Source organism: Musa acuminata, chromosome BXJ3-3 (assembly GCF_036884655.1).
Source record: "Musa acuminata AAA Group cultivar baxijiao chromosome BXJ3-3, Cavendish_Baxijiao_AAA, whole genome shotgun sequence".
Lineage (NCBI taxonomy): Eukaryota > Viridiplantae > Streptophyta > Magnoliopsida > Zingiberales > Musaceae > Musa > Musa acuminata.
The window spans coordinates 9,657,483-9,684,811 of NC_088351.1; the positions used below are offsets into that span (position 1 = coordinate 9,657,483).

Genomic DNA, 27,329 nt, shown 5'->3' on the forward strand with positions numbered 1-27,329 from the left:
GTATCTTTATAGTTATGATAGTAAAATAATTATCTACTTATGGTATTAATTTTATTAACGAAAATATGAAAATAAATGATAAAAAGATAATTGCTTTAGTGTTGCTAAAGCAAACTCATACATGTCCATCATCAGCCAAGTAGATAGATTACATGTTCTATGCCCCACTTCAACAGTTCTTGTAGGAAAATATTAAACCATGTCGGCACCGCTCATCTTTATTTATCTAAAGACAATATTTGTTGAGCTACGGAGTCGAAGACATTCCTGATAGTCATGTGGGGGTGACGACGATCATTTGACAAGAATACACCGGATGGGGGAACCCTCAGCTCCTCGTAACCGAAGAGGTAAGCAGTGCAAGGTGTATATACCAGGCTTGACGTTGTCTAGTTTCAAGGCTTCCACGAGGATTATCTCCTGAACAAAATAAATCAATCAAAAAAAAATAAGTGGCACAATTACAATTATGTACATACTGTTTAATAAAAAGATGCTATTCAAAGGCAGTGGAAGAAGCAATTTAAGTCATCTGTGTCTTAGTTGAGTCATCCGATTGATTGATTGATTGATGCATTATTGCATATATGATAGGATCTCAGGTTCGAATCATGCACATCAATTTAATGTAGTTATTTTTTTCAATTAAAAAAAAAATCATCCATCCATGTTTCCTTTAGAAAAAGGAGTCTTTATGCCAAAAAAAAAAAAAAGGCATCAATGCAGTAAAATAATATTTAATAGGTGTAACCAGTTCTGAAAACACTATTCCCAGTGTTCGATAATGTAAATATGAGGAAGTCTGGTGTCTCCGCCACTCCAAAAGAACTCATGAAATCATTGTTGGGGTGCAATATGTAAATATGGTGAAAGTCCAGTGTCTTCACCGTAGGATTTTACTTATGCAAACATTGCCGAAGAATTTTGGTTAAGGTTTTATATATGGATGTGTATTTATGGGACACACAGCAACGAGCAACAACACCACATTGCAGATATGATCGATGACTACAGATAAACATTTTTTTGCAACTTTTTAGTAGAGGTGTGAGTAGGAGTCTCTCATTATCAAAGAGAATACTGATATAACATGAGATAGAAAGAATTACATACCCGACTTTTGAGGAAAACCAGATGAGAAGGGATCAAATCATCATATGCAGCAACTGACAAATAGTCAACACCTAGAAAATGTGCCAAAAAAAAGTTTCTAGTGATGAACGATGAAAAAAACACGATTCTTGTATATATAAATAAGAAAGCAAACAGCGCAATACTAATAAGGGAAAAAAATAGGTTTTGCACAGCTAAATATGTTGCTATAGAGAGATAAGTATTGACCTGGTGTTCTGTGCCAAGAGTAAAACTGACAGAAGATTAATAAATTCATGTTACTTAGAAATGAGACAGTCTTCCATCTCTCATTTGTTGCAGCACTATGCATTTCTCTCATATTGTGCCCTCTATGTCATAATATTTCTACTAATTTATGCATGCAAGATAATGAGTCATGACCTATCGACCATCAAAAGTGCACAAGTCTTGCACTATGAAAAGACTATGGTACACAGGCAGCAAGTTTACGACTCACCGACAAGTTTGATGTCAGTGTTATCCACCAGCCACTGTGCACCATCCTTCATAAACCCAACGTAGCTTGTATCAAATTCCTTCTTCGACATAAGTTGCCTGTAGAAAAATTCAATTATTTTTAAAAATTGTATCAATTTGCTTCATATCTGCAACATTCCAATTTAATATCACTACTCTTTTCCTCACATGATCAAGAATATGGTTAGTAACCATGAAATAACATAATTATATGAAATAAACCCTAATGCAAAAAATGAATTTTCCTTGATGTGTAAGTTCTTGCACAATCATGTTGACATTGTGTAAAGTTCATGAGATAAATATATGACGTAAACAATTATTCAATATCCTAAGCATTAAACTAAAAGGCACAATATTTCTATCTTATAAAAGATTCTTTAAGTAAGAAAAAGTCTATTTAAGTTAGTCTGCGCATATATACGGATAAAAATTGTAAAATGGCATGCTTTAGTTTGGCCTTAAAGTTCCCAAAAACTTAGCAAGATAATATTCTATGAATTGAGAGTCGATAAAATTACCAAAACATTTTATTTAAGGAACTAGCACACATGTGGTTCCTTGTTTTCTGTGAAATTAAGTTATTGACTGAGGATTTCTATTTTAACAATATTGTCTTATAGATGGCAACTACAGTTCACCAAATAACAAGTATAACCTGTCTTGATAGTCGTAAAAAAGCTCTAGATTAAAAAAGCCAACACATTGAGTACCATAACTTATTTGATCAATGTGTTGGTGGCAATATATATAAACTATAATATGAACATTATGACCTGTCAGTGTTTAATGTCCTGAAAAGCACACGACGTACTCCAGTTGGAATATGTAGGGATTCCATTACATCAGCTGCATAAATTGAAAACTGTTATCCACTATATCATATCTTTGTATGAAGCTTAAAATGAACCTAGACAATTTCGAGAAGTAGCATAACCACTTGCAGTTCAAATAATTATGTTTACAATTCCCATCAATGAACTTGAAAAGTCTGATAATAACTTTTGTTGTAGTTGAGATGCCACATAAGATTGTTCTTCTTAAGCAAAGATATTTAATTTTCTTAAACATGATGCTTAAAATCAAAGGAAACAGCTTTCAGCATTGTAGCATGGCCAGCATCAAACTTCCAGTTCTCAGACCTTTAAAACGAAATCTCTTTTGAACATGTACATGGTAAACAAATTACACAGACCTCATGAACTAAATCAGCAGAAAGTATAATTCTGTTTCCTGCTTTTTTTTTAGGCAATTAAAAACAGCTTTACTAGGTTAATTATCAAAAAGAAAACAAATTCCTTGATTTATTTTCACAAATAGATAGTGATGACAATTAAAATTTTTGGATTAATACCTTTTAAGAAGCATAGCATTCGACACAACCATGCAAATATCCATCTTGAAGCTTTTAAGCTTTAGAGTTGCATTTTTTGCATCATAGATTTCAGCTACTTCAGCATCATAATTCTCAGAAGTTGTCATAGCCATCAGTACAGGCAGTTTTAGTCATGGTAGAACACTTTACAATATCCTATATTTTCCAAATCATGAGGTCAAATAATTTGAATCACTAAAGAAAATAGATTTTTTTTATACTTATCAGGAAGGCATTGAGCCCCTGTACCAATAGAATAGAAGCAATACTACAGTCATGTACATCTTAAAGCTCAAATACTAGAGTTATTAAATTTAGAACTCAAAGAATAATTTAATATTGTTCCCAAAGCAATATGAATGCAACATATAATATTAATAATTTTTATTTATTATTTTTATAGAGACATATATTTCACACAACAGCTTAGTGGCTTTGGCTATTGTCAGAAGCCCTTTGCCATATTATATGTCACTTCTGGATTTGATGCTGGATGCAAGTTTCATGTAAAATGTCGAAAGTTTACAAGCAGTTCTTACCTGTTATGTTCTTATCTCTTGGAACGTCCACCAACAATGCTGGACCTGTTCAAAACTTAGAAAAGTTTATTACCCACGGTGATGTCACAGTTAGGCATAGTTGCGACTGTATTTTCTCTACTAATCCAATAAAAGTGAGAGACAGAAAAATAATTGCACCAAAAGCAAATAAAGTATAAGAAAGAGCAACAAATCGAGAATTCATAGTCTAAAAATAGCAGCACAATACTAATTCCAGATGTCCTAAGCCTCACTGGTAGAGACATCAAGGCATCAAATAGTCCTCATCTTTCCGACTAATCAAGTTATTCTTTTCAGCGTGAACTCACTTGTTTCCCATCTAGGAAAAATCATAGCGATATCTTACCCCCTTTCCAGCTTGTTTCATGCTTAGATGGTTTTGATTCTTAGATCTTTGACTATTCTCGATTAAGATTAGTTCTCCTTCCTCATCAAAGTTGGGATTGATATATCCTGTCAACCATTTCTATGTTTTCTTCACTTGATTCCAGATAAAAATGACGAAGAGGTCAGACAAAGCCGTCTAGGGTTACCACATACGGCAAACACTGTCGAGCATGTTACCATTGAGGACATGGAGGTCAAGCGTGTCGACGTCGAAGCCGGCCTCGAAGTAGTGCTGGAAGACATGGCCCGGGGCGTCGACGTGGGTGCCGGTGTGGGTCGGGAGCTTCATCTCGGAGTTGTTGGCGAGGGAGCCGTTCTTCATGGACTTGGGGAGCCAAAGGAATTGGCCGAGCCCCTCGTCCGATTCCCACGACGGCATGTACTCGTGGTACACGTGGGTGATGTCTAAGATCCTCCCCCCGTCGTACTCCTCCCTCCGGACCACAGTCAGATCCGCCTCGCCGCCGCACGCCTCCGTCTCCAGGTATCCCGGATGAGCCGATGCGGCGGCGGAGCATAGGACACGGCAGAGGAAGAGGAAGAGAAGCAGGAGAGGGACGGTAGTGGCCATGGCGCTGATGGCGTAGGCGATGGCCCTGTGATCCTCGTCGCTTACTGCTCGATTTGGAATCGGGAGGTGTGCGATCGAAGAAGACGATATTTCGCTTAGATGATAACAGAATATAACAGAAGGGGGTATCGCTCGGCACTTCGACGCAACCAAGGGAGTATTGTGGCGAAAGTCGTAACTTGTATCGTAATTCGAATATTGGCGTGACGCGAATTCTCCAAAGAAACAGAGACCGCGACAAACGTGGCAACAAAAGTAAAACAAGACCCACGATGACCGGCACGAGTTACCTTGTCCCTGGGTGTCCGGAGATGTCCGGCGGGACCCTCGTCTTCCTAAATAAGAACGTGGTCGGGTAATGGGTACACGTTTCAATGCGTGGCTTGAGAAAGAGCGAGACTTTCCCTGCAGTCGTCGGCGGCAATTGGGTGATTGGAATAAACGGGTCCGAAAAGAATACTTTTATCGTCACTGTAATAACGATATTTCTCTCTCTATCATAAATCAAATTACCTTAATTAATATATTATTTTTTTATTCATATAATATGATTAAGGAAACGATTAAAATTAATTTTCTTAATGGTATGAACAAGTTAAGAATATAGTCTATTTATTTATTTCTTTTCTAATGAGTGATGTGATTTTAAGTAAGTAATTATTTCGAATTATATTTTTATGTATGAAAATAAAATAAAGTAAATTAAAATATAAATACAAATATAAATTATTGTTAAAAAATAAAATAAATTTTCGTCCAAAGTTTTTGTTTATGCTTTTGAAATCTTTGATATTAGAATTTTACGATGCGTGATAATATTTTAATTTTGAAATTTTATGATTAGTGAATGATAATCATTAAGCATAAATCGTAAGTTTGATGAATTATTTTTTAAGATGTGATTTAATTATCACAATTCTTTTTTTGTATTGAAATAATATTTTTAATTCATTTAAATAAACATATCTTTGTTTTAAGTATTTATGTGTGAAATTTCATAATTCAACTAGTTTTATATTTGAGATCATGAATTTATTAGATTGTTTAATTCATGTAAAATAGATTTAGAAATCTGTTTTGATGAATTAGTTCTGAAAGTGTTAATGAACTGTTTACTCCGATAATTTATTTATCTCTAATTGTTAGTCTGCAACATTTTATTTTCTAAAAAGAAAAAAATTAAAATATAATAAAATGGGTCAAATTTGGATTTGACCTAGGTTAGGTTGATCAACTAGATATGGTCAACCCGACTTGTGTAATAAGGCCCCAGAAGCAGAGAGAGAGAGAGAGAGAATGCAGGCCCCCGTATTTGATGGAGAAAATAACAGGAGGAGGTTGACAAAGGAAGAGAATAGGAACTTAGATATCTGATACTGTTTGGATCGAAGATAGAGAAAATAATCACCTAATATTTGAGCCAACATGTGAAATTTTCATCTTAGCAGTCTTCTGGGATAAAGTTTGCTAAGAAGTAGAATAAGCTGGAATATATTAGGATGAGCTCTTTTCCCCAAAGATAAGCTAGAAGAATGTGAATCGATGAGAGAGTGAATGGTGAACGGTTTGTTCGTCTTCGTCCGAAGAGATTAAATAAACAGCATGAGCGAGCTTAAGGAGGATTCAATATATGGAGCATACCGTTGAGAACATCCAGGTCGAGGGTGTCGACGTCGAAGCCTGCCTCGAAGTACCGCTGGAAGACGTGGCTGGGGGCGTCGACGTGGGTTCCGGAGTGGGCCGGGAGCTTCATCTCCGAGAAATAGGCGACGGAGGAGCCGTTCTCCATGGACTTGGACAGCCAGAGGAAGCGGCCTAGCCCCTCTTCCAGCTCCCACCCCGGCATGTCCTCCCGGTAAGCGTGGGTGATGTCCACGATCCTGCCGCCGCCGTACTCCTCCCTGCGAACCACCAGCAATTCCGCCTCGCCGCCGCACTCCGCCGGCTCCGGGTACCCCGGATGAGCCGAGGCGGCGGCGGAGGAAATTATTTCGACGAGGAGGAGGAGGAGGAGGAGTGTGGTGGTAGTGGCCATGGCGCTGCTGATGCTCGAACTGGCTGGTCGTCGGTGTCGTGTCCGTTCGATTAAATAGAAATTTCAATTCGGGTGCTACAAAACGACACAGCAATGGTGAAGGGGTGCTGATAAAAGTCAATGGTGGGTCCCCCATACCAACTGGGTAGGACGGCGTTGGGGTGACATTTGAATTATTGCGTGAACTTTCTAGATACGCACCGACTCCTTAAACCTTGCTTTAACTTTCTACATACGCACCTACTCCTTATACCTTAACATGGTCCACGCTTAGTGTCCATTGGGTCCCTTTCGTCTACCAATCAGTCCACGGGTACAGAACATTTCTAGGGGTTGAATACTCATGTGTTGGAAGCTCAGATGAGTCACCCAAAGAAGGCCCCGCGACTCCGACCGTCAGGTAAAGACTGTGTATATATATATAGAATGTAATCTAATCAGTTGGTGGGCTATCACTAAATCCAAATCTGAAGAGGGATTGGGGATCAAAGATCTCTAATTAGTTAAGAGAATTATTGTTGCTAAAAGATTACTGCATGATAGGGCATATTTTGACAGCCACCTCATGGCTGACGTGGTGCACGCTCACTAACAAAGCACAAATCATACCCGTGCAGCTTGAATTTATACGAGATAACATTGTCCTACCTCAACCATCACTGATGATGTACGATGGTGTTACATGACGTAGAGTCGTACAAGTCAGCCCGTGTCGTGCAAAAAGTATGTGTCGACCTCCTAAGATATCATAGAATATTAACGAGCCTCGTGCGATCGACCATTTGACAAATATATTTAAAAGTTAATCCTCTCCCCGCTAAAAAGGGGATTCACTAAAAATACTTATATACCACCTCGAGTTGACATAAACTTCGAAGGGATCGAGTTAGAAATCTCCCTCTCGACATTGATCTTTCTTTGCAGGGAGGAACAGCAATCGAAGGCTCGCCTCGACTCGATCGATAAGATGCTCCTTGACCCGATTCGATTCTTTCGCCACATCACTGAATCCTCGTATGGACGACTTTGCAACTTCGAGACGGAACCTAGTCAACTCCTTAACCATGACATTAAAGTTTCACAGCACTACCTCTTTTTAATAGAGAGAACACCTTATGGATTAATATATGATCTTTTTTCTTTATGGTTATTTAAAACGTATATTTTCATGTCTTGGCATTGAAATTTTTTTTTAACTCTTTCATATATTTGTGGACAAAGCCATTGAGTTATTGTGAGACAGAGCCATATATAGAAAGATCCTTAACTAAGTTATATTCCACTTATCCAAAAACATTCTGTTGTGAATTTTGATCTTTCAAATGAGTTTAAATCTATTTCCAAGTTGATTTCGGATAACCAATATAATAGTAATATACTATATCAAATTACCCCCAGTGATGATGTTGCTTACTTGCTATCATTGTCAATTCCCTGTGAATCTTATGAAATCATCGAAATGATTGTCGCAACCACAAAAAGTCAAAGTGAGATCTCTCTTATGCAAGATGTTGGCTCTAACCAGTGAGGAAATGACTCCAATGCACCGGTCTTAGGAGGGTGGAGATCACGGTATGCGATAACATATTTTGGACCTGAGCCACGTCATCACGAACATAGACCCTCGAGGCATAGATCAGGCACCACGTCACACCCCTGATTCAGCACAAGGGCCGCCTTCATCCCATGTCGAGCTGAAGCCCGTACAAGAAGATGTCCTCTCGACAAGTCTCACATCAGAAAGCTTGGGACGACGTCGTGTGACGTCGTTCCGCGCATACCGGACGACGATTGCACGAAGGTACAAACTCGCTACTCGAGGGGTCGATCGATACGCTATACTCAATTTTGTCAAAGCTCTCACCGGTCTTATTTCAAAGAGAGTACCCCAAAAAAAAAAAAAAAAAAAAAAAAAAAAAAAAAAAAAAAAGAGGTGGCTGATGCCGTAATCTATGCTTTGATATTCGTTAATGGCCACGTGTCCGCTTGAGTTAATCCTTCTAAACATCGGACGATCTTCGATCGCGGCTACGTAGCGACGCGACAAGAAGGGAGGGAAAGGTGAGAAAAGAAAGGGATGCCGGTGGAGATTGAGGTCAACTCCTCCGTCCTCGACGACTATTTCATCGGCCACCGCCTCGGCCTCATTCCCCTCACCAGCGACGACGCAATGCCCGTGCGCTTCTCCCGGGACTGCGACGCCTGCGACGGCGATGGCTTGTGCGAGTTCTGCTCCGTCGAGTTCTTCCTCAGCGTCCGCTCCGACTCGGACCACACCCTCGACGTCACCAGTGCCGACCTCCACACAACCAACCCCCGCGTCTGCCCCGTCGACGTCCCCGCCAAGGCCCCGTCGTCCGCCGAGCAGAAGTACTCACTCTCCCTCCCTATCATATTCTACTCGACCTCGTTCCCACCTTTTAGTATATCAGATCGTAAACCCTAGACCCGACTTTTTGCGTTTCATGCTTAAACCCTTAAACCCACGAAAATATTTTAGGAAGATGCGGGTGGGACGCCTAATGCAAATGATATCGGTTTGGATTGAACGTCTTGAACCTCCCAAGTCTTGGAACCCTAGTTCTATGCGCCGCTCCTTTTATGTAGTTCATCATTTTTGCACAGTGTTTTGCATCACAATGTCTGCGCTATACGTTTTCCCATCGTTATGTCATCGATGGACGTGACAAATGATAAGCTGTTTCACAGCTAAGTGAACGAGTAGGCACGTTTCCTGTTGATTGGTGTATTTAAGCTCTGTGATCCTTTTCTGTCGGGACTATTGTTCTGTATTGACAGATCTTAAAATCTGGGTTTCATGGACAGGAAGGGGATAGGGATGCAAAAGCTTTCCGATAGATATAAACCATTATGTACCGGCTGTATCAAAGGCCAAGTCCGTCTCTTGTTAGAAGAGATTAGATAGCAACTTCCTAAGCATATAAGAAAAGAAGCTTTAATGGTTGGCGAAGACACAGAAAATTAGGGATCTAAATTGGCCTTGTTGGCTTTGTCATCTTGTTGTATTATATTTTGGTTATAACTATGTTTGATTCTTGGTGAAAAAAAGAGAACGCTTGTTGGTTGTATATGATTACAGTCACAAGCGTTGGGGCTTATAACTTTATTTTCTCATTTCTGTCTGAATTTTAATTGTAAATCATCAATTTAATTTCTGTTGCATATACTCTGACTTGAGGATGATGCTAATCGATGTAGAGCATTATGTCACCTCTTTCACCGTGAGACTCTGGTTTTGATCCTCTTCTGTTGTGATGATAATGATATTAGTGGAGCCTTTATACATCATAGGTGGATTGCATGGCCAAAATAATCTAATTTTTTTATGTTTCGACTTCCTTTATCACTGTGGTTGTTGAGGAGAAAATCCATTTTCCTGGTTTAGTCAATTTCTTGGAAGAAACATGAAATCGAAACACAATGTGTGAATTAAATATTGTGGAAGTTTTTTTTAATTTAGATGAGCTTCTGATGTTGTTGGGATCTTGATCGACAATTGGTAAAAAATCAGATTTTGTAGTTGGTTTCTGGATGTATTTTGATCTATTCATAGTCTGTTATTCTTGTGTTTATGGTTGGACTAAAATTTCTGCGTGTACGATTAAAGTTGCAAGACCAAAATTGTCATGTTTGGATAGTAGTCTCACTATGCCATACAGTGATGTCTTCCTTATATCAGTAGCTCTTTGGATCCATAGATTGTCATTGAGAGAAACATAAAGATTTTCTCAAGGTTTCTATCTAGTATTTGTATGACTACAATGTAGTGGATCATTTACTTGTCAGACATGTTGCTATCATAATGGTGCGAGGACTGAAGCCTAATTTATGCCTTCATGTTATCATTATGTATTGTTCATTCCGAGGTACAGATAATTCCAAGTGCTAAAAGATGGTATTGTTGTTGGATCTACTAATATGGTAGGTATCCTTTAGCTGTTTCTACACCATTGCTACTTTACCAATTGCCAGCTCCAACATGTACTTAGACGCCTTTATTTCACTGTTTTCCCTGATGATTTTATCTTTTGCTTCTGATGATCGTAGCTTTGTTACTAGCGGTGTAATCATTGTGAAGTTGCGTCGTGGACAAGAGCTGAAACTTAGGGCAGTTGCTAGAAAAGGGATTGGTAAGGATCATGCCGAGTGATCACCTGCTGCAACTGTTACATTTATGTATGAACCTCAAATACACAAAGATCTGATGGAAAAATTGACACTCGAAGAGAAGAGAAGTTGGGTTGAGAGCAGCCCTACAAAAATCTTTGGCATCGATCCGAATACTCAACAGGTTAGTTTTCTTGTTAATTCCTAAAATTTTATTTCATTTGGAATCGTCTTGGAATTCAACACAGTTGAGTTCCAGTTCATTCTTGTGGATCAAGCTTTTATGGATCTTGAGTTGGTCTGGAGCTGCGGAGCAGACTCCTTCAGTTTGGTGGTAGGGATCCTTTCTCTAAAGCAACTTATTAGTTAAAAAATGCATTTTCTGCTCTTAAAATTATTTAATAGAAATCATACAAACAATGCATCTTTTCTGTTGATCTTGTGCAATACCATCACATGGATTAGGTTTCTGGACAACTGTGTAATGAATGGGGTTCTGAAATTTAGCAATCGGATCGCTGTTGGAATTTCATTTTTTTTTTCTCTGGTTGACCTGATCAGGAAAATATCATTAACATTATCAGAACAGGTTTTGTCATTAAACCTCAGCAAGTTCTTTGCTTCCCTTGCTCTTCTAGTGCTAATGTTTTTCTTTCCACGGATGGTTACATAATAATGTGATAAATCAGAGGTTTCATTCAATAACTTACGATTTCTATGAGATCACTTGACGGATATCGATTGGTATAGTTTTCCAGATCAATTGCTAATCCATGTAACATTAGTGGCCAGTTCTTCAGTGCAGAAACTGAATAAAATGGAGGAAATGCTATAGTATGGTATTTAGGTTCATCTTTCGGAAGACAGCGCATGCGAAGGTGATAATGCTACATAATGTTTTAGGTATTTATTTATCTGACCTCTGAGTAAATCAGGGGATGCCACATAAGTTGCAAACTTCTGAAGGTGAACTTGTAGATTCTAATCCTTGTAGAGCTTATCAAAACCACCGTTATGTTTGTTTGATAATAAGTTCATCTGAAGGCCTATCCAGATTGTTTTCTAGCGTTGTCTCTCGTTCTTTTTCTGTTGGTATTGTTCTTCTCCTTTGTAGACTGAGACTTCATAGCTGAAGTGCCAATGGTGAAGTAAAAGGCTTCAGACAGTTTCTCTAAAATGTAGGTAGCCATAAATTATGTCCGGCAGCCTATGCTGTGAAGTTATTAAGATCTTCTAATTTGAGTTTTGCATGTCAGGTGGTGATATATTGATCCTGAGGCACAAGAAAGCAGAGGCGATGGGGAAACCGGGGCTTGTCGAGATCTATGCCAAAGAAGAATCGACAGGTGCTCGACGATGCCCCGAAGCAGAAGAAGCCTCTGCTTGGGAATGTATGATTCCGGCTAGTGGGTCTCGATACATTTCCTCGGACATGCATGCAAGTGTTGTATTGTCCTAAATCAGTGAGGTAATAGCAGTCAAAGGAATGTCCTGTTTACATTATTCGCATGATTAATATTTTGATCTCATTCCCTCCCAAACCAGAACAAGATCGTCGACTCCCGTCACTCTGTTCGAAGCCCCTCATGCTGCTACGTTCGTGAGGCTTATCGTGGGGAGCGTTTGCACCGGTGTGGCATTCTGCCCAAACCTTCCGACTCAATCATATCGAAGAATCTATTGCTTGTTTGTCAGCCAAGAATTCAAAATGCTCGTGTTCGTTGTACAGCGCAATCATGCCTTCCCCATGAATCACGCAACGCATGCAAATGGCCCCAACCGCATTCAGATACCTCCATATACGAAGTGCCCCTGCACAACCTCCTCGGCGGTAGGCCCATCCCTGTCCTCTCTCCCTCCCTCTCTCATCCATCTCTTTCGACCACAGTCATGGCAGCCAACTCAACGCTCTTCAAGGCTCACGACATTCACTCATCATGAGAGAGAGGGAGAGCGAGAAGGTTAACTGTTACTAAAGTTGAGGGGCATCAGTGCGTCCTGATGGAACTCACGCAAGGCCTATGACTAGCTGACTCACAAACAGTGTACGCGGGACAATAGACGAAGACGACTCGACTCGCCTGCTGCTGCTGCTGCTGCTGCTGCTGCTCTGCAAGATGGCTCAGACAGCGTCTTCCGCGTGCATTATTGCGATTGACTGAGCGAGGTTTCCTCGTCGCCTGCAGTAGCTATTAATCTCCGCCGAAATGGGACACCGGTGCTCAAAACCCGTGAACTACATCACCCACCCCAGCATTCCTTCCCCACTAAATTGGCACCGACACTTAACAGATCGAACACCTCGTCTAAGAACGCAACACGTCGAGCTCGGGAACATTGCAGCATGCAGAAGCAGCTTACAACTTGCCGGTTTCTTTATATTAACTTTCTTCTGCGTAATGAACTCGAGTCGTCCTCGGAAGGGGAAGGAGCGACGAGGAGGAGGAGGAGGAACGGGTCAAAAGCGGGAGTTCGGCCACCGTATGATTCGCGTGGGCCGCACAGGCCGAGCTTTTGCTGCCGCTTCTGTGGGACAAAAAGAAACCCACCTTGGAAAGAAGACAGAGTGCAGCGTAAAGAAAGCTGGAAGTGTTGCCTCCCTCTCGACTCACAGCTTCCAAACCCCGCGCGACCGCCCCCCCCCACCACCACAACCCCACCCACCAAACAGGACTTTCCCTCCTTTCGATCCCCACCAAACTCCGTCGTCTTCTTTCTCTTCCTTTGCTCGGGCTGGTTTGTGTGCATGGCCATGCCTGCTTGTTTCCTATGCGTGTACCGTACGAAGAGCTTTCACTGTTCCGCAATCATGCATGTGGAAGACCACGCCATTAAGAGATCTCAACCACTGCATGCATGCAACTCCAGTCACACTGACTCCATCATTAACACCGATACGATTGGAATTTTGAAAGCAGGGGGAGGTTGCACTCGATTCTCCACACTCCCCTCAGCCATTAACGCCGGATCACGAGTGCCACAGTTCTACATGGTAGCTAATGATACAAGAAAAGATGGCTAAGGTGTACGCCTCGTTGTCCACGCACCACACATTGCAACAGGAGTCCCAGGTCAACTAGTCAACGTTACAAATAGAGAATGATAGGTTGGTGTTTATGTAGAACGTATCCATTGATTACACTTTTATAGTCGATCACATTAAAAAGGAGTGATGAATGAAGAACATGAGAAGCAGCTTTTTTTTCCGCTAATTGAATGCTACCACACTTTTGAGCTTGTAAGGTGGGTCGTACCGTCAGGCCATGGTGGGTTGTTGGTCGTAACACAGCCACTGAAACCCACCCAGTAAAGACTGTGGTCCCAAATCCACCACATAACTGTGACATCCAAAGGATGATCTGCGCAGATTCCAAGAACAAAAGACTGCATGCATGCATTTTGTGGTCTCGTGACGCTGCAAATCACGAGTGCTACCTCCCAACATGCAGATGTATATATATATATATTTCACACATTTAATGATTTCTAATGCGTAGAGTAATCATCCGTATTTGGTTGGATGCTTTGTTTGTGTTGGTGGACTTCTGCCGCCTCCAGTCCTCGTCGAGAGCTAAAGAAAAGAAGAGGACTGTGTTGGAGGACGCAGTCGGAGTCCTTCCCTCCTCTCCATTTCCTTTTCTATCATTATGAGCTGTATGAATGGCGTCGAAGCTAAGATCTGCCGCAAAAGAAGGGCGATTTGTGCCTCGGAGCAAGCGATGATGAGAAGCACAGCAGGAAAAGGTCGAGCAAAGCATCACATGGAGGACGATTAAATGCGCATCGTCTGGCAAATCGAGGCCGCCTGAAGGACTTCATTTTCTGGTTAGATTAAGCGGTGGACTGTAAAAAGTCCATGGCCAGACTTTTGAGAATTGGGGCATCAGTCTCCTCTCATTAAGGTCAAAGCCTACAAAAGCGCTGGCAAATCCTCCCATTAACTAAAGTTCTTGTTCTCTCCTGAACTCCTTTATGTTTTCCCTCCATACATCCTTGCGTCTCTCCCAAACTTTGGGTGAACAGGGACGAGCAGTGAGAGCTGGAGACTGCAAACGCTCATGGCCTAACATTGACAGACAAGTGGTCGAAGCCTATTGCTATGGGTCATTAAATATGCGTCCTTTTCCTGTACCAACCAGTGATGAAGAACGTCGAACGAGAAAGAGAACACGAGGTCTTACAGGGGAGGAAGGATGATGAGCGAGCGATGTGATGAGCACTGATAGGACAACAAGTTGCTTGACGCACGGTAGGAAAGAGTAACAGAGGTGCTAAGATATCTTCTCTATATAATTTAAAGACGAAAAGAACAATGCCATCCATCTCTGCTTCTTTCTCCCTGTCATACACTCGTCGTCGAGATCTCCTCCGTGGCCCACGACCAGAATTGCTCACAAGAGATGCGAGCCACTGGCCTAATGGCGGAGATGGAAGGCAGTCTGCTTCTTCTAAGATCATTAGGCATAACCTCGACTGGTAATACTTAAGACTGAAACAGGACCGACACCTTCGTCGCTGACTCCCTCTTCCCCAAAGGACTCGTCGATGCTGCTGCCATGGAGCCTCTTGAAAGGAGGAACCTCGGGCGAGGACGGCGCAGACGAAGGCCACGTTGCCCATGAGTCGCACGAGCTCCCGCAGCTGAAGCAGGAACCGATCACCCCACTGGGACTAGGCGGCGATGAGCAGCGGCAGGAAGCGGAAGAGGATCGCTTGCGCTTGTGGCCGATGACGCCGGTGCCCGTCAATTCCAGAATTAGCTGATGGCATTCGCCGAGTGTTTCCTGTGGAAGTGATTTGCCCATCAGCACAGTACAGTACGATAACGAAACAGAGCCAAGGAAGAAGGGGACAAAAAGATCCAACCTTTGGGGCGTTGAGGAGGGAAATGAGGTGGCGGGTCCTTGGAGACTCCGCCGTTGTGCCGCCTCCGTCGCCGGACTCCGTCGCTTGGAGCAGTGCGGCCGCTGCCCACGCCGATGCCGGATAGCCAACCCATCTCCAATCTTCGATAAATAAACAAATAATTTAAGGAATTGGCAGCAAAAAAATCGAAACTTTGACAGAAAGGCCGCGTTTTGATGATAACTCACCAGCTATTACGGAGAGAAGAGCCGCTTGGGACCTCCTCACCAACTGCCGGGTGCGGGCGGCAATGCCGGCGGGGGCGGAGCCAGTATTGGCGCTGTTATCCTTCGAAAAGAGCCGGGGAAGGAGGTGGTCGATGAAAGAGAGAGGGGTGACCGGATTCATCCTCCAGCCGAGGGCGGCGAGCACCAGGAACTCCATCCGCCTGATGGTCTTGGGCTCGAACAGGAATCCGCCCTCCTCCGCCACCGCCTCCACCGGTGCAGGCACCTGGAGGTCAAGCAGGAGAGGGACGTGGGTCTCCTCCACTTTCGCCGCCAACGAAAGGCACGCCACGGCCGCAAGCCGCCCCATCCACGGCTTGTCGTCCTGGAGCCGGAGCAGCCTGCCGCCGGCAGCGCGAGAGAGGAAGCACCGGTCGAGGTAGTTCACAGCGAGCAGCGCCGTGAGAGCGGAGAAGTCGTGGGTCGCGGCGGTGCGCGTGACCCACTCAACCGCCTCCTTTCTCGCCGACCGGAGGTAGGAGCCGCCGCCGTCGAGAACGAGTTCACGCAGGGCTTCCCCTTCTTTCGCCGCGAGAGAACAGAGCACCTCCGCCCACTCCTCCTCGGCCTCTTCCTCCGCCGCCGAGAGGACGTGGCGCTCCGTCTCCCGGTCCTCGAGCAGCGGCAGCGTCGGTTCCGCTCGCTCTTCGTCTTCTTCCAACTCCAAGCTCTCTTCTCGGCAGTAGAGGAGATCGAGGAGAGATAAAAGAGCCATTTTTCCCTTCTTCAACCCGCTGGAAGAAGAGCCGTTGGGCTTTGTTCATTATACTAAGCAAAACAGTAAAAAGACAGTGGTAGGATGCCGAGAAGCAGAGAGAAGAAGAAGAAGGAGATAGTTGGTGCTCCTCTTCTCCATTCTTCTCTGGCTCTTTTCTCCTCTTTTATCCTCGTGTTCTCCACGCTCGCCGCTATTGTCTTGGCTTCTTCTTCTTCTTCTCTCTTCTTCTGCAGCAGTGGCAAATGAAAGGGAGCGTTGCCTTTTTATTATCGATATGCGCAGAGTGAGCTTTCGTCCTCCTCCATTTCTTTCATCCTTTATCACTCTCACAATATATACAGGTCATTTATTTTCTATATATATATATATATATATATATAGAAAATATATGTATATCATAATCTAAATATATGTATGTACATAATCTAAATATATATCATATAATATTAAAATCCGGAGGGGATAGATATCATGATAGTGTTTGGAATCACAGTTTTAATTTCGTGTTTTTAATATCGAGAACAGAAATCTTCAAGTTTCCAAACCTTTCTTATTCGCGTGGGACGAAAACAAGGCGTTAAAGCCGCACAACACAAGTAACCGTTGCCGCTATTAGCTGAGAACATCGATTTGCTTTTCGTAGTTAATGCTGATGGTTTAATACACACATCAATTCGATACGTACCGCTTCATAGTGAATAGTCTTACCCGATATACGCAATGGGACATTTAATCGAGTACAATCCTGCATCATTTCTTCGTCGTGTTCTCTGCACCATTACTGACGTTATCAGCGCTAATCCTGAAGAAAGAGGAGCGAAGTGATCGACGCAGGAGGTTAATGGAAGCCATGAATGAGACGACAAGGTTGAGGGCCACCCGTACCTCTCTCCCACTCCCAAGAATCCGAATAGTTAACATGAATCGGCAAGTTTGTCTTGTGCCTATGACAACCCACATTTATTGTGACATTGTGTTGGTTTCCAAGTTTCAAGAATGGCTTTGAATGCGCTCTCGTACCTCTCGAATGGCCTTCATGATGAGGTAGGTATTCCAGAGATGGATCGATCGATCGATCGATCGACACAAGACGAGTTCGGACGCCCATTGTTTTATGGATGATGAACATTTTACAAGGCATGGTCTGATTGCTTGTTGATCGCGATATGTAAACCGCGATTGACACTGCATTAGTCCACCGAGTTGCGTCTGTACTCGGTGATCAGCGGAAGCAGCCCCCACAGAAAAAGCTACAAAGCATCCCAAACATCAGCTTCAAAGAAAACGATGAGGCTGCTCTTTCAGCTCAAAGACTGCGAGTCAGCGTAGCAGCAGCAGCAGCCCGTCTCATGAAAACTGTGCCATTCTTCTAATGGGGAACACCTCTCTGTGCGTTGCCACTGGAGACAGCAGAGGAAGAAAGACAACTCGGGTTACCATGTTCCTTTGCTCTTCTTCCTTCTTCTTCTCCCGCCACCCACTCTCTCTCTCTCTCTCTTGGTTGATCCTCTTTTGAAAAGAAAAAGATGACCGGTAGACTTGATAGGATTGCACTAGTTCTGTCCAAGTCTTCATCAACTATCTACTTTCTGCCACGCCTAAAAGAACTCTTAATTACTTTATTAATCAAGATGATGAACAAAGAAAGGACGGTGAAACCTATTCCTTTCGACACAAATACATGCACAAAAAAATTGTACGTCCTGCCGAAGAACAAGTAAAAGGCCAACATTTATCTTGGGAAATTGCAGAATGGGAGGATGCCCAAAGATTGTATGTGAGAGCTGCATCAGTAAACAGCAGGCAAATAGGTAGACCTTTTGTTACGATGAATGCTGCTGGATGAACCCGAAACAATGCATCTTGAATCAGGTTCCATGTCCACTATGAGTTCCACCTTGACTAGATTTATAGAATAAGCATCTTCAAGTCGACATCTGTAGAATATGAGCACCACCAAGAGCTAGAGCATTATCAGGGATTTGCGACATCAGCTTTGCGAGTAAGAATGAAGCTCTGGTGAGAATATAGTAATATCGACAAATTAAATCTGTTGCCGCGACTGATACAGTAAGAACCTTGGATGCTGTACACAGTTTGTAACTTCTGACTCCTGGTGAAGCTACTTCCATGGCGGATCACGTTTCTGATGGGGGATAAATAGTGAGTATAAAAATCTCATGTGAAGGATCATACTCTTGAGTAGTTCCTTTACATGTTGTTACGGCCTAGAAATAATGCATCGGTAAATACCTCTTGCTGGAATTACTCTTCCTGCAAGACAGCTACTCGTGTATCCGCATGTGGTTCGCGTTTCTTTTTGCTGCGAGAGCTGCGTTTAGACCTGGAAGATCTACCCTTCTTTGAAACACGTTTTTCAACAAGACTCTTGTCATTTGCCATCTGTTTGAATGGAAGGTCAGGAGGTGCCTCAGGCCATGGACTTCGCTTTGCAGGAACCACAATTTCCAGAGGATCTATCACCCATCTGCAGACAAGAAAAATCCTATAAGCTAACAAGAAAGGAAAACTTACTGATACGGAAACATAATCTGATTATCCGAGTAATTTCTTTGCAAACTTTCGATGAAATTTCATGTGAAATCCGTATGAGAAACCAAATTCCATTCATCAGAGCAAATAATTCATGCAGTTCTTTACATCAGCCAACTATTATGCGACCCAAATATCTAATTCCTTTAGAGACTCATACTCCAACAAAATTGACAGTGCAGCATCTAGTAATTCTGTTTCCTAGTTCTTACACGAGTTGTCAGATTTGCAACTACCAGTGACACTCTTCAGCTTAAAGCAACCACAAGACTCCAAGCAAAAGAGAACAACAGAAGATTCAGTTTCATCACCAGACATCTGAATCTTTTGCCAGGACTTTAACCATATCGCAGCTTCCTAATTGTACTCCAAAAATTACCGACCTTATGTTCATCAACTTGATACTCAGTGGAAATCAAGATTGATTAAAAGTCCACCATACAGGGCAATCAAATGATCATGATGAGGATGAAAATGCATCAGTTTGAAAAATGTACACTCTTGTATAAATTGGCAGGTTGAAAAGTTATTTGAGGTGGAGATGAACACGATCAGACTCATCTACTTGCTGGTTAAAGAAAAGAGATGTTGCAAGGAAAACATGAGAATTCTTTATGTTTCTGATCCCTTCATCCAACAAAACGAGAATCATTTGACAACTTCTTAAGTCTCAAGTATATTCAGGATTTGGAGGTTGGTTTCCTCCAAGGATGCTAGGCTACACTCGAATTTGCTCTGGATAAGATCTGCAAAATCTAATCATTCGTTGCGGCCTCAGCTCAAAGTGAATCTAAATCACCAGGGCCCTTACAATTAAAAGTCCATGACGAATCATGATTAAGTTACCTTCATCTATTTTCATTTTCCAGACCTTCAATATGTACTTGCTGTATTTAATCCCTCTTCTTAGAATTGCAGAGAACAAAATCGGCAAATGGAAAAGGGTAATATAAATCAAATAAACATAGAGAGCCCATTCTCCAAACAACATTTGTAATCTTAAATCATATGGGAAGAGAAACTTATGATAATAAAAACTGCGAATGATGCACGAAATACTATTGAAATTAGAGGAGATGAGCATGGAAAATTGCTGTTCAATTTATCTCCTTCCACAAACGCCGTTATGTCACGGACTTAGCTGGTTTTGCCTAAGTCGTACGGCACCCTCGCGCGTCCGTCCGTAAAAGGTCAGCCTCCCCGAAGCCTCCCATTGTCCCTTAGGACCAACAAAAGAGAGAACGGGTTAAAGAGAACGCCTCAATCGGGATCCACAAGCAAACATGTCCGAAAAACACTTCATAGACAATGCAAATTACAAACAGACTTTACAAGCTCTGAATAGTTGCACAACAAAGGGTAAAATGGTCCATTACAGACCGAAAAGCTCTCGTACGTGTCCACATGACACAATCTTTATTTACAAGCCTAAAGAGGCCACCAACCAAACTAAAATTGGACTATTAAGCCTTCGGCCGCCCCTCTACATGCTGTACAAGGCATGAACATGCCAAAAGACACGGATATACATAAGCATTACATCAAACACCCTGTTTCGAAGTTTGTCAGTGACATTCTCCCCCACTTATTCCTTCGACGTCCTCGTCGAAGCCTTTGCCGACACTGCAACTCCTTACCTTTGCTGAGTCTTCAATCTTCTGCTCCAGCTGCAATGCGCCTCCTGGCTCCCAGCTGCTCTCCGCTGCTGTTTTTTTTTTTTTTTTGAGTAGTCGAACCTTTGATCCGCCATGCTGCCTCAACTCACCAATGACTCTGACTCTAGTGTGGGGTTGGCTGAGTTGTGTTGATCCTCGTTGCTTCCTGCGGATCCACCAAATGAAGGAAAAGACCATCCTTACTGCGCCAGTCTCTCAAAATTTCCACATGCTGCTTAAACTGGGTGGATGCTTGTTGGAGCTTTAACGAGCATCGCCTCGCAAACTTCTGAAGTTTTGAGTCCTTCCTCCACAAAATCTGCTCATTGACTCTTCTTTCAGTTAGTTGTCACATCCAAGTAGGTTCGCATCACTTCCGCTTTCGATTGGCATTTCGTTGGGAAATGGAGCGGACAATCTACTCTCAGTAGCACTGATCACCGTTGGTGAGGATTTGACAACTATTGTCTTCCATTATCTTCGAAGGGTCTTTGAACTTGTGCAGAGCTCCTCTGCTGGATAGATAAGAGAATTGGGGTACTCGGTTTCGCCCATTCTCTTAAGAGTCGAGAAGGCAAAGGTTACTTGACTTGTACTTCATGCATCGAGCTGGTTACTAGCCTTCGCCTGCTCTTTGCTCACACTTCTGAAGCACTTGAAGTGTTTGCACTCCTTGCGTTGAGTTAGCTACTGTGATTCACCTTCTCAATGCCATCGAACTTCTGAAATGCGGGAAGTTTTCACCCCAACTTGGAGTAATTCTCTGACATATGAGGTCGCCTCTGGGATTGTACCGTCTTCTCCATCAACCCTGCCGCCTACTCCACTGAGTAGCAAAGGTACAGCACCGCGTACTGCTTGCTTCGTTCCTTGGTCGTGCACTCTTGCATGACCCGAAGTCCTTCACTTACGGCTATCTTGATGAGAAACTTGTTGACACCGGTCTTACGAAGTTTCTTGGCCTCTGCCCTTCAGCCTTGTCTCGGTACTTGGAGATTGCCTCTGCATACTCCACCTCCTCGGCCCCTTTCACGACCAAACGCTCTCCCTCCATGAGAGCAAGGGATCAATGACTTTCACGGAAGTCCCGCCTCTACGGTACCATGGCCCTGCCATGCCGATGGCCCTACTATCCGTCGCCTCGCCTCTGCATCCCTTTTCTCCACGATCAGTAGATATGCCTCCGTGGCACTCCTCTGAGTCCACCTCCATTCTAACTGATGCTTGATTTTTGGGTAGCTAAGTCCCTCTGGACTCGTCGTCGCTTCCTCGCCACTTTCGACCCCCTGCTTCAACACCTCTGTGTTCTCCAAGCAGTCCGTTTGGTCGATGGAAAGACAAACTACAACTCCCATGCATGGCCTCTGCCATCACGTTGTAGGGTTTGCACCGATTCTGCTCTCCCTAACTTCCTTGGTAGCAACGTTCGCTTACTCGACCTTGTCCTCTGACTTGTCGGGCTCCCTTAAGCGAATATGAGCTCTGGAGCAGTCCAACTCTCCAGCTGCTTCGATCATACCTCTGCATGATCAAGTCCCTCCCATGGAACTCATTGGTACTTGCATTCGAACTTTTCCCTTGGTGGAACCCAGCTCCTATATGCTGATGACCAAGGTTTTCATCCGATGCAAAATTCGGTGCACGCACGGAAGACTCGCCTCTGCGGTACCATGGCCTTCACTCCTTGAATCCATAGCCCTTCTTGCCGTCGTGTTGTTCACCAAAGCGGAGCTCCCAATAGCTCTCGATCATACTTCCATATGATCTCATCCCTCACGGGACTAGGTTGTGTGTATCACATTGCCACGAACTGTTCCACCACGATCCGCTGCACCATGTCGCCTCCTGGTGACATCTCCATTGCATTATGATCCTTGTGGAATAAACTCGAATTGTGAACCCTCCATGTGTGGCCTCTGCCAATACATCGCAGGGTCTCTTCCACCTTCGATTTTGTTCGCTCCTTTGGCAATCGACCTTCATCCACCCACTCTTGGGTCATACCTAGATGAAGCACCGCTCTAGGACAGTCCGTCGCCTAGTAGCTCCCGAAGTCCACCAACTTCGCTATAATTTGTGCACCATTGCCTGGATCCTGGGCCTCTGCCCCTACCAGCACAATCTCCGCTGCGCACTGCTTCCTTCATAACAGCTTGAATGGCAACACTGTGGCATATTCTTCAAGAGTACCCGCCTCTGTGTCCTCTTGCCCCGTGCTAAGGTCTTCTGAACTCAACTTCGCCTCTGCAAATTGAGTCGCCTTAGTTCCTCCATCAAATGCTCCTCCGAGATAAGGTGCATGTGCCCAGAAGCTCCCTTCGTCTTTGGCACCATGCAAGATGAGTCCACTCCGTCAGAATGAAGGACCCATGGAACAACATGATTCTGCTCTTGCCTCTGCAAGAGTTCATGTCCTTGACCTCTGTCTAAGAAAAGCACTGTGCCTCTGCTCCATGTTCCAACTTCTCTGCTGACTCCTTTTATGCGGCTTGGGTACTTCGCCAAGTTACACCCAAGTTGCTCCGCTCCTCGTTTTTGCATTGAGTCGATGGTGGCCCTCGCGCCCACCATTCCACGGGTCAGCCCTCCCTTGAGTCCGATCTCCATATCGACTCTAAGTGTGCCTACCTTTAAGTTGCTTCAGGTCGCTCCCCCACTTGATCTCGCAATGCATCCACCAATGCATTCTCTCGAGCGAGATCATGCGACGACTCCTCGCCGCTTGCTCAGTCCATCGAGCTTCGTGAAGTTGTTGTTTGTGAGGTACTCCTCCTCAACATGTGAAGTCTGTCTCACATGATTCTCCCTTTGGAGTGCCGAGACTTATCCCTCCTGGATAACTGTCCCGTTGGAGCAACATCTCTCTTCGTTTCGGAGACCACCATCCCCTTGGACTACTCCTATCTGCTGAACAAACTGTGCATTGTTCTGCCTCTTGCAAACGCACTTGCTAGATTGCGCCTCCACGTCAATACAGCCACCGCTGCACCCCTCAAGGCCTAGCAACATGCTGAACTCGTTGCACACTTCAGCCTCCTCCGGACGTATCCTTCGCATGCCGAAGAGAAAGTTTCAATGCTCCATGGCGCCGAGTCTCGACCGCCTTGGGATGGCCACGAACATTCCATCGTCCGCATACAAGCCCATGCATGAGTACCGAATTCTTCGAGTTAGCAATTCCCCTCACCTCTGTGAGCTTTGCACAACTCTTTCGGTCGCTGAGCAACTCATTCCACTTTGCATGGTCTCGTCCTTTGCCAAGCGCCTCGCTTGCCTTGAGCACCATCAAGTAAAATTGTCAACGTTGAGCCGTAGCTCAAACTTAGCCATCCCAACCTTTGTGCGCTCCGCATTCTTCCAAGCTTGCCTGTTCTCGTGGTGCCTCTTGCGCGAAGGGTTGGCCATTCCTCTGAATGCCAATGTTAGATGCCCGCTCCTCTGAGCGACTCTTTTCCCTACATCTCCATGCTCGTTTTCCCTCAAACGGTCGCGCGTTGTTGACTGTCCTCAACGCAGCCCCGCTAGGTCCCCCACGTTTGCATGTCAAGCGTTTCTATGAGTGCTTGTCCCGCTCTGATACCATCTGTCACGGACTTAGCTGGTTTTGCCTAAGTCGTGCGGCACCCTCGCGCGTCCGTCCGCAAAGGTCAGCCTCCCCGAAGCCTCCCATTGTCCCTTAGGACCAACAAAAGAGAGAACGAGTTAAAGAGAATGCCTCAATCGGGATCCACAAGCAAACATGTCCGAAAAACACTTCATAGACAATGCAAATTACAAACAGACTTTACAAGCTCTGAATAGTTGCACAACAAAGGGTAAAATTGTCCATTACAGACCGAAAAGCTCTCGTACGTGTCCACATGACACAATCTTTATTTACAAGCCTAAAGAGGCCACCAACCCAACTAAAATGGGACTATTAAGCCTTCGGCCGCCCCTCTACATGTTGTACGAGGCATGAACATGCCAAAAGACACGGACATACATAAGCATTACATCAAACACCCTGTTTCAAAGTTTGTCCGTGACAGTTAGTTGCAAGAAGCCTTATTATCTAAAGGATAGTACATAAGCACATGGCATACACATTGTACAATTTTTTAGCTTGCCCGAAAATGCAATCAACTTTTTTTTGCTCAAGAGCTTCAATAAATTTAGCCACAAATCTACTAGCTGAGAACTTGAGCTAATTTATGAAATCTGAAGAGATGACTATAAATACATCAGATGTTTAACTTGGAACAAATTCTTTTGACATCATCAGGCTAGGAATTTTTGTCACACTAGCTAAGCGAAAATTTGGCACAATTATGAAGTGGAAATTTGCAACGCCAAACCTGTCATGGATTGGGATGTGATGACAGCATACGGATATTATTATCTAGAAGCTAAGCATCTGCCTGAATCAGAACATGCCTTTTACGAGGAAGCCAAATCAACAAGAAACCAGATAACATTATCACTCAGATGGGATTCGTGAGACTAACCTTGCAGGGAACTTGCTATCATAGCGTGCTTCGGCCCGAAGCCACCACAGAAGAACCTTCTTCCCGCAATTGCCAATTGGCTCCACGGATGATGCATCCTTCAACATATCCAGCGGGCTCTGAACCTCCTCCCCGCTAGTCCCCACCTCTTCTAGATCTCGAACCCAGTCAGGCTTCCCCTCCGCTTCCTTCCACAGCAATCTCGAGTTCATTACAAACCCGGCCCACTCGAGTTTCGTTGGCACTACCGTCATCCCATCGCCCACAGTGGCGGCAGCTTTTTTGGCGTATGGCAGAGAATCGAAGGTGTGCCAACCGATCAGTTGGCCCGAGGAGTTGCATGCCGGGCCTTGGATCGGCAATGGTGAATTCTTCTGTGTCTCCCTCTCCTGCCTCCGCGACGTTGTCTGAGGAGCAGCGGGATGTGCCAGAATTCCCACCGACAGCGCACCCATCCACTCCACCTTCTGAATCTCGTCGAAGAGCTCCATGGTGTGGATGTTGCTGTCGTCCGCGAACACGACGATCCCGTCCAACCGCCGCTCCCTGATCACTCTGCTCGCAGAAGACATAGGTCACGAGAATAAGTCTAGTGTTTGTTCAGGGAAAGGAAACCGTGGCAGCGCGTAAAGGCCAAACCCGAGGGCGTGGAGGCGCATGCGGGTCTCGAAGCGGTGGCGGTCATTCCAGAGCACGGGCATCTTCTCGTTGAAGGCGAGGTGGATGACGGGGAGGCGCGAGCGGGCGAGCAGGGCGGAGGTCTCGTTGGAGACGCCGCCGGCCTCGACGACGAGCCATGTGAGGGGATGCGGGACGAGCATGAGGGAGTGGGCGAGGCCAGTGAGGTGGAGGGCCTGGAAGGTGCGGGCGTAGGTCGGGGTGACGACGAGGATGGGGCGGGATTCCTTGACGCCGTACTGGAGACGCTGCTCCTGCTGCACGCGGCTCAGGATCTCGTGGGCCCGCGCCACCTCGGCGGGGTCCGGGTGCGGCAACGGACGCACGCGTATGCCGTGACGGCCGGCGACGACGCGGCTAGAAGCGGCGATGGTGGGAGGCGGGGGAGGGAGTTCGGGCGGCGGCGGGGAGGGGAGAACAGCGGATGGGGGTTGGCGGAGGAGGTGTAGATGGTGGCGGTGGCGGTGGAGGTGGAGGGTGGAGGAGGGTGGGGCGGGGGAGAAGAGGAGGAGGAAGAGCAATCTTGAAAACCGAAACCCGGCAGCAGCGGAGAGGAGGCAGCATAGTACGTGGACGGCAGGCGAGAAGAAAACGCTCAGGGGCTTGAGGGGAGCGCCGTCCCCGGCCACGGCGCCACCCCCACCGTCGAGTGCGGTGGCGGCGGTGGGGAGCGTCCGAAAGGCGGTGGCGGTGGCGTTGTACGTCCGGCGGTTCGGGTGCTGCACCTCCGGCTGCTTCATCCTCCGGCCTCCAAGATCGGTATCCGCTCTCTAATTTGCTCCGCCCGTCCGTTAGCTCGACAGCTACATATAAATGTATTGTAATCGACCGCAAAGCAGAAGTAAATGTGTTGTTTTTGAATCGAAAGGAACGAAGGACTCGACGCGAAGCACAAGAGACGAACGCGTGTGAGAGAAGTGGGGCCCGGACAGGGAGGCAATGAGAGAACGGGTGTCTGGCTTTGGACACCCACGTGGAGCGTTCCTTCTTTCGTTGGCGTGCTAATCACAACCCATGAGTGGGGTGGAAGTGCCCAACATCAACGGGGCGTGAGATTACGCATCTGCCTTCGTAGCCTCAAGTGAGTTCCTCATATTATTTGTCTAAATATGTCCAAGTATTTTTGCCCAAAAAATAAAGAAAAGAGCTCCTCACGGTGGTTACTCGTTTTTATTAAACGCACAATTATAAGCAGAGGAGAACATTTGGTGCATTAAATTGCGGCATCACCACACACTACTATTGTACCCTCAATTTGACATTGTCATAACCACCACCAGAGTAGTTCATGTGTTACCGTCCGAAAGCTGGCGAGTCAAAATGATTATTTCGTAGTAGTCACATTCGAGTTACTATCTCGGCTTGACTAATTGCATGGGATGGTCGCGATCGATTTGAGATCGACTCCCTTTCTAAACACGAGGTATTCACACTCGTAT

At 44.7% G+C, this 27,329-nt stretch overlaps 4 protein-coding genes across 10 annotated transcripts; 1 reads left to right on the forward strand and 3 right to left on the reverse strand.

Annotated features, from left to right (window-relative positions):
• Positions 1-66: 66 nt before the first annotated feature.
• Positions 67-6,571, reverse strand: LOC103978146 (cyclase-like protein 3). Of its 2 annotated transcripts, none has more exons than XM_018824129.2 (6): positions 6,146-6,571; positions 3,526-3,570; positions 2,388-2,460; positions 1,592-1,689; positions 1,114-1,184; positions 67-420 (listed from the first exon to the last, which is right to left on the reverse strand). In XM_018824129.2, exons 1-6 carry the CDS (start codon positions 6,537-6,539, stop codon positions 295-297), a joined length of 807 nt encoding a protein of 268 aa, XP_018679674.2. In that variant the 5' UTR covers positions 6,540-6,571; the 3' UTR covers positions 67-294. The 2 variants fall into 2 exon arrangements, with proteins under 2 accessions (XP_018679674.2, XP_009392121.2); XM_009393846.3 differs by lacking the exon at positions 6,146-6,571 and adding an exon at positions 4,111-4,624.
• A 1,954-nt stretch (positions 6,572-8,525) lies between these two features.
• On the forward strand, positions 8,526-12,129 carry LOC135583325 (DNA-directed RNA polymerases II, IV and V subunit 3-like). Its single transcript, XM_065141707.1, has 3 exons — positions 8,526-8,909; positions 10,608-11,845; positions 11,924-12,129. Exons 1-2 carry the CDS (start codon positions 8,617-8,619, stop codon positions 10,708-10,710), a joined length of 396 nt encoding a protein of 131 aa, XP_064997779.1. The 5' UTR covers positions 8,526-8,616; the 3' UTR covers positions 10,711-11,845; positions 11,924-12,129.
• A 2,728-nt stretch (positions 12,130-14,857) lies between these two features.
• Positions 14,858-16,742, reverse strand: LOC135634324 (cyclin-D3-2-like). The gene is made up of 3 exons (XM_065144731.1): positions 15,761-16,742; positions 15,534-15,673; positions 14,858-15,451 (listed from the first exon to the last, which is right to left on the reverse strand). The coding sequence occupies exons 1-3, from the start codon at positions 16,512-16,514 to the stop codon at positions 15,125-15,127; spliced, it is 1,221 nt and encodes a 406-aa protein (XP_065000803.1). The 5' UTR covers positions 16,515-16,742; the 3' UTR covers positions 14,858-15,124.
• Positions 16,743-18,116: 1,374 nt separating this feature from the next.
• LOC103978147 (probable beta-1,4-xylosyltransferase IRX14) lies at positions 18,117-26,734 on the reverse strand. Of its 6 annotated transcripts, XM_009393848.3 has the most exons (4): positions 25,852-26,732; positions 25,213-25,767; positions 18,771-19,005; positions 18,117-18,663 (listed from the first exon to the last, which is right to left on the reverse strand). In XM_009393848.3, exons 1-3 carry the CDS (start codon positions 26,628-26,630, stop codon positions 18,783-18,785), a joined length of 1,557 nt encoding a protein of 518 aa, XP_009392123.2. In that variant the 5' UTR covers positions 26,631-26,732; the 3' UTR covers positions 18,117-18,663; positions 18,771-18,782. The 6 variants fall into 6 exon arrangements, with proteins under 6 accessions (XP_009392123.2, XP_009392122.2, XP_065000801.1 ...); XM_009393847.3 differs by having other exon boundaries at positions 18,117-19,005; XM_065144729.1 differs by lacking the exons at positions 18,117-18,663; positions 18,771-19,005 and adding an exon at positions 20,146-20,289.
• Between the last annotated feature and the right edge of the window lie 595 nt (positions 26,735-27,329).